Source organism: Strigops habroptila, chromosome 7 (assembly GCF_004027225.2).
Source record: "Strigops habroptila isolate Jane chromosome 7, bStrHab1.2.pri, whole genome shotgun sequence".
In the NCBI taxonomy this organism is placed as follows: Eukaryota; Metazoa; Chordata; class Aves; order Psittaciformes; family Psittacidae; genus Strigops; species Strigops habroptila.
In genome coordinates, this window is record NC_044283.2 from 54,020,709 (window position 1) to 54,026,737 (window position 6,029).

Here is a 6,029-nt window from a genome sequence, read left to right on the forward strand (position 1 = left end):
GCACATACTAGAACAAGTTTTAAAGCTAAATTTAAAGATGTATAAGCCTTTTAACTCTTAAAAACTGTCTTTGCTTTTCCCAGAACATACATTCAGATTACAGGCACAAATGCTTTGAAAAAAGTTACTCAGATATATCAGCATTTCTGCTCACCCTTTCTTGAAGAAGTTCCACAACTTGTTGTATACAGTCATTCACATCACAGGAATCAGTTTTCAGCACAAGCTCTGGGGCTTCTGGTTTTTCATACTCTGAGTCAATCCCAGTAAAACCTACAGAACATAAGACAAAAATCTTAACTGACTTTTCCCAAAAGATTACTCCATTTTAACACTGTTCACAGTTTTCTAGGTATAAGCCAACACAACAGGCAAGAGCACAGGGTTTTAGCTTTCTTAATACAGCATTTCTTAGGGAAATCAAAGGGGTTTTTTTTCTCTATCAGACCATCTGCTAATCCTGCTACATGGCTGCATCAAACTTCAGCATTCTGCAGCACACATATAGCTCATTTTTGTTGGTGAAAGTTATTTGATTTATACTGTGAATAAAGAAAGGAGCAATGGCAGAAGAACTGTGCATATTAATCCAGAGTTAGTCATCCAACAGCTGTCCTTCATTATTAGCTGTGATGCTGTGGGTTTTCTTGAACACAAAGTGCGATGTTGAACAACCAGTATATATGTAAATTTACACTCATGCCACCAGGCAGTACTCTGAAGAGTAAGAAATTCCCACATCTATTACCTTAGTTTAGCTAATGTATCCATTTTAAGATAGCCGTTAATATAAGGTAGATGTGTGTGTTTACTATAGTTGTAATAACTATTGTCACAAACACAACAAGCTACAATAATGCTTGTTCTGGCCTACTTAGCTAGCAATCTGATTTGAAATGGAGGAGATTCTGACTAACCATACATAAACAAGAAGGAAAAAAAATCAAATCTAAAGGCAAAGCATGTAAGCTCTACAAGTCAGATCTGCAGCAGAAATATCAGCTGAGCTACAGCAACTGAACATGTGCGTCCTGCACAACTACAAACATTAAAACTAGAGTTTCAATTCAGGCTTAAGTACTCTGAAAATTAGCAGCATAACTCCCCACCTAATAAAAAAAGATTGCTGCAGTACCTCATGTGATAAATAAAAGCCAGTATCTGTACCAAAACCTGTCTACTTCATAACTATCTGATTTTAGGAGGAGTGGGAATAGGGGACAAAGAAAGTGTCCCATTACCACTGCCAGAGAAAAAGGTGGTGACAGTTGCTCACGTTCTGTGAACAGACAAGTTCATTTAATTTTCATCCTTCATATATGAGATGGGTTATAAGATACAGCAAATGCTAGACCCACTTCTAGCTTACTCAGGCGCTGTGTACCTCAGTATCACTTTTAAAGTAACACAATTCCATTAAGAGGCTTGTAAAATTCATAAAATATTAAGGAAGTTCTACAGCACAAATACAGATTCTGTACAGACATGGCAGTCCTGGGGTAACAGTTGGACATGATGATCTTAAAGGTCTTTTCCAACCTAGTTGATTCTATGATTTGTATCGTGCCATCTCAAGCCACCCTGCTTTGATTCTGAGCAAACCTTAGTTCAGCCTTATTTATTCCCGGTCTTCACATGACATATTTGGTAGTATTTGAAGTATCAACCAACCAATCACGTGCAGTGTCTTAGATCTCCTCAATTTTTATAACCCTTTTGATTAATGGTGAGTTCATCATTACAACATCTACAAACTCAGCCTATGAAAGCAATTACTTTAAAAACTGCTTTGCTTATTAATACAGGCAAGAAGTGCTATCATCAGCCTCTGCAAACTATAATGTAACCCAGAGTAAAGCAGCACTTGAAACAATACTTGCAATGAGTGATTGCATATTTAAGCTTTTTCTATTGCAGGCTGTAGTTGAATCTTGATCTGAGGCTGAGGATAGGAAGTCATTTTCGTGGCCACTAGCACAGAACCCTAATTTCAAAAAGTTTCTTCAGAAGTGTTCTTAATGGCATTTACAGAAAGATACTGATCACGCTTCACCTTGTGGAAGAAGTAACTCTTGTTAATGCAATTCTGTATAGAGAATCAGGCTCTTTTTTAACTAGTCAATGGACACAAAAAAGGACACAGACTAATCCTCAATTGTAAGAGCTTGCAATAGCTGTTACAATTTTCTGCTCAGTCCTGTCCCCAGTCCATGGTGCTTTTAAGGGTGGCACAGACTTAAGCACTTATGTGGAGTCGAATTACACCAATGCTTCAGATATGAAAGGATGTGACTACACCTAGGCTCACCTTTAATTTCTCCAGCCCTGGCTTTCTTGTAGAGTCCTTTAACATCTCTCTGCTCACAGACATGCAATGGAGCATCCACAAATACTTCAAAAAAAGGCAAACTTGCCCCTTCATGAATTCGTCTGGCATTATTACGATCCTGACAGAAAAAATAAATAAATAAAAGATTGCACCCACATACTGTTACTGTCTTTCTGCTTTCAAAGTTCTTTTTAAAGAAGCTGACAGTAAAATGTAAGCAAGTTTCAAAGTTTGAAAAAAGAAACATGATTTGATCAACTGATGTCCTGCAAGCTACATCAGTCTGAATACAGTTCATCACATGGTAAAAGCTGACATGAAAATTTGAGGTATTTTACATTAACCTGATTTACTAAAAGAAAAATAAATAAAAAAACCCCAACACCCAACCCAGGCATACACTGCAGAATCTTCTGTACCTGTCCCTATCTTTAAGTACATCCCTAACTTTTACATCTGCTTAACTCAGAGGAGGTATTACCTGCTACCCCTGATACGACCACCTTCTCTCCAGAGCACCGTATTTCTCTACATTCATTCATCTGACAAGACTTCTATACTCCAAATATTATTTTATTTGTATGGCCTGACCAAGCATTGAAACATCTGGTGAATTTCAGTTAGAGAACAAAACACTTTCAAAAATCCACTATAAATAATCTCTCAGTAAACATGATTATTTTTCCTTACATCTAAAGACTTGTATTTTACTGCAAGATCTTGAGTTCTCCAATTTATCATCATAAGAACTGGTTGTACCACTATAACCGAAGAAGTAACACCTTCTTAAGCTGTGAAACAAGTAAGCTACAGCCCCTGGGTAGCTTACAAGATACTTGTATCTTCAAGATACTTGGTGCTCGCTTTGTCTCTCCCATCCGCCTTCTCACAGATCGGCAAAAAGAAAAAAAAAAAAAAAAAAAAAAAAGTCTTTGCAAAACAATGTGAACACGGATTTAGGTTAATTTTCAGTATTGTCTAATGTTATGTTGGATACACAGCATGAAATAAAATAAAAATAATTATGGGCAATTACACATTTTTCCCTTAAGCCATTATGGTAAAATACAGCTCACACTGTTCATTCACTAAAGGAAAAGTTGCTTTTAAAAAAATTTGAGTCTTCAGGTTAAGTGTATACCTATTCTTTATAAAGTACTGGAATCCACATGAATCAAACAAGACACTGTAATTTTGAGACTCTTTCTTGGAGTTTCATTTGGGTTTGTTCCTTGTATTAGATTAGTAAATTCTGCCTAATAGACTGAAGGACAGTTCCAGTTAAAAGACTAATGTACACTTTTTTTATATTTAAGATTAATGTTTCTGAAATTTGAATAATCATCTCTAGAAAGCACAAATGTCATTTAAAAAAAAAGATAAAAAGAAAAAATCAAGCAAGTAACTATTTGATTGTAGCTAAGTTCAGTGAGGGTTTTCATATTTACCTGAGTATAAGGAGAGATGAAAGAAGTAATGCACACCAAACCAGCATCTGCAAAAAGTTTAGCAACCTCTGCAATACGACGGACATTTTCTTCTCTATCTTCTGGTGTGAAACCCAGATTCTTATTAAGGCCTTGGCGAATATTATCACCATCCAATGTGTAGCATGGAATGCCATGGCATACTAAATACTCCTCCAGTGCCATGCTCACTGTAGTCTTCCCAGCACCAGACAGACCTAGAATATTCAATAATAATGTAACTATATAAGCACAGAAACCAGTTAGGGCAAATTGTAGTACATTTACCACTGCTAGTGTGAAAAACCCAAAGTGACAGCAATGCCTTTCAGAGATGCTTACCTGCAATACAGGCCAAGTGCCTTTTACACAGACAATAGGTATGGGGACAGTAAGGCACAAAGTTAAGTGTGCCATAAGAAGCAGAAAAGAGTGTTGTTGTCACTTATAGAGGTTGTGCACATTCCCCGGTGCTGCTGCTGGCAGTTGGTACTACCTGAGTGAACTAAATTTGGAAACCAAACACAGTTGTTTATATCAGAAGAGGAAGACCTCACTCTGAAGTGAATTCCAGTCAACATAAGAAATGGGACCAGACCACACCGTTCTTACTCCTTGCAGAATAACAGCACTCAGTTAGACACCACAGACACAATAAAACTCAACCACTCAAGACACACACAGCAGTCATGTTCCAATAATTGGAATGTGTTAGCAACAAGCAAAAGACAATTTTAATACTAAACTTTAGCCCAGTTCAGTACCTTAGGTAACAAACCTTTAAACAATTGAGAAGTCCTGCTGAAACTTAAAAGTTTACTGTTTGCTTTAAGCTGGAAACGTGTTTAAATGATTTTCCAGACTAGATTTCAAAAAATTATCTGGAGCACATGCTTCTGCTTATACTGAGCAATCACTTGCTAAATGGGACACAAATGCAAATCTTTGTAAGACAACACAAATCCTTTGAGTAAGAAAAATATTAAAAAAAAAAATAAGGGTAATGGCAGTCTAAATAAAATAGCACTAGTGAGTGAAGAAAAATGTTTTGATCTTTATTAGTGGTGGGTAAGATTCATTCTAGCTTTAAGACAAAGCAGAAGAAAAAAAATAAAATAAAACCCCAGCAGTTTGGTATTACTTCTAAGACCTTTGCAGCAAAGGATGACAATCATACTAACAAGTATGTTCTAAGAAAACACCAAGCGCAACGGAAACCTTGACACCTGCAATAATTTAGGGTAATTTAAAGACGGTTTGCATTGTTTTCTTCTTCACTCAATTTAATATCCAGAAGGTACAGAGCAGTCTTAAGAATATATGTATCCCAGGGCAAGTCCTACATAAGAACTTAGGCCCACACTCCTCTAAAGAAAAGCCCCCACAACCACCTCAGATTTCAGTATGGTCTGGCTCATACTCAAAACTCTCAAAAAATTGTGGAGTTGTGAATAATGACCTATCATCATCTATAAAAATTATCTACTTTTTCTTGTACAACACAGGTTTCTTGCCTCACTGCTTACCTGTCTACTTTGAAAAAAGCAACAGCTATACATGATGAAACTCAACGTTATGACTCAGACCAGAACCAGCTTCCAAAAGGGGAGGTCTTGCTTTCTTGCCTTCCCCTATCTCCACTCTATTATTCCAACACCTCTGGTGCCCCTTAGCCAACTCAGTTTGCTCATCTTCCCCTCCCGCTCCCCTTTTTTTCCATTTTTTGTGCATGGGGGTAGGCTGTGTTAAGTTCACTGATGGATTTAGCTCAAGGCTGAACCAGCTGAAGGTTGGGTTCGACAAGCACTACAGCTTATGATAGGCAAGAAAGGAAAGCAAAGCTGGAAACAGAACAGTCTTCTTTTGGCAGCAATTAAGCACATCCCCTTCCTGGAAAGTAATCATGGCAGTCCAAATTAAGATTTCAGCAACTTCATAATTTAATTCTCATTTATGCAGTCTTTGATTTGCAATTTTTGTCCCCATATGTAGCTTGCTATTCACTCAAATGCTCTAGCTTTTCACATATCCCTTGGTCTCTAGTGCATAATGAAATGCAAAAGTTAAGGTTATATAATAATGAATTTTAAAACCAGCTTTTGACCTGACAAGTCTTTAAAATAACTCACACTCCCAAAATTACATATTATTTTACACATGAAAGTAATGCTTTTCCATTTTTTTATACATTCCTTGTTTTTTTATTGTTGTTTTTTTTATTACTAGGACCCTCT

At 36.8% G+C, this 6,029-nt stretch overlaps 1 protein-coding gene across 5 annotated transcripts in view; it reads right to left on the reverse strand.

Moving 5' to 3' along the window:
* Nucleotides 1-6,029, reverse strand: part of PAPSS1 (3'-phosphoadenosine 5'-phosphosulfate synthase 1) — a 46,125-nt gene that overhangs the window by 30,513 nt on the left and 9,583 nt on the right. For all 5 annotated transcript variants that reach the window (XR_003992213.1, XR_003992212.1, XM_030491928.1 and 2 more), the window contains 3 exons: nt 3,778-4,013; nt 2,309-2,447; nt 155-273 (listed from right to left, as the gene is read on the reverse strand). Coding sequence is in view for 3 of the 5 variants with exons in the window: in XM_030491928.1 (XP_030347788.1) it covers nt 155-273; nt 2,309-2,447; nt 3,778-4,013 (494 nt within the window). In the remaining 2 variants the exon portion in view is untranslated. The remainder of the gene's footprint in view (nt 1-154; nt 274-2,308; nt 2,448-3,777; nt 4,014-6,029) is intronic.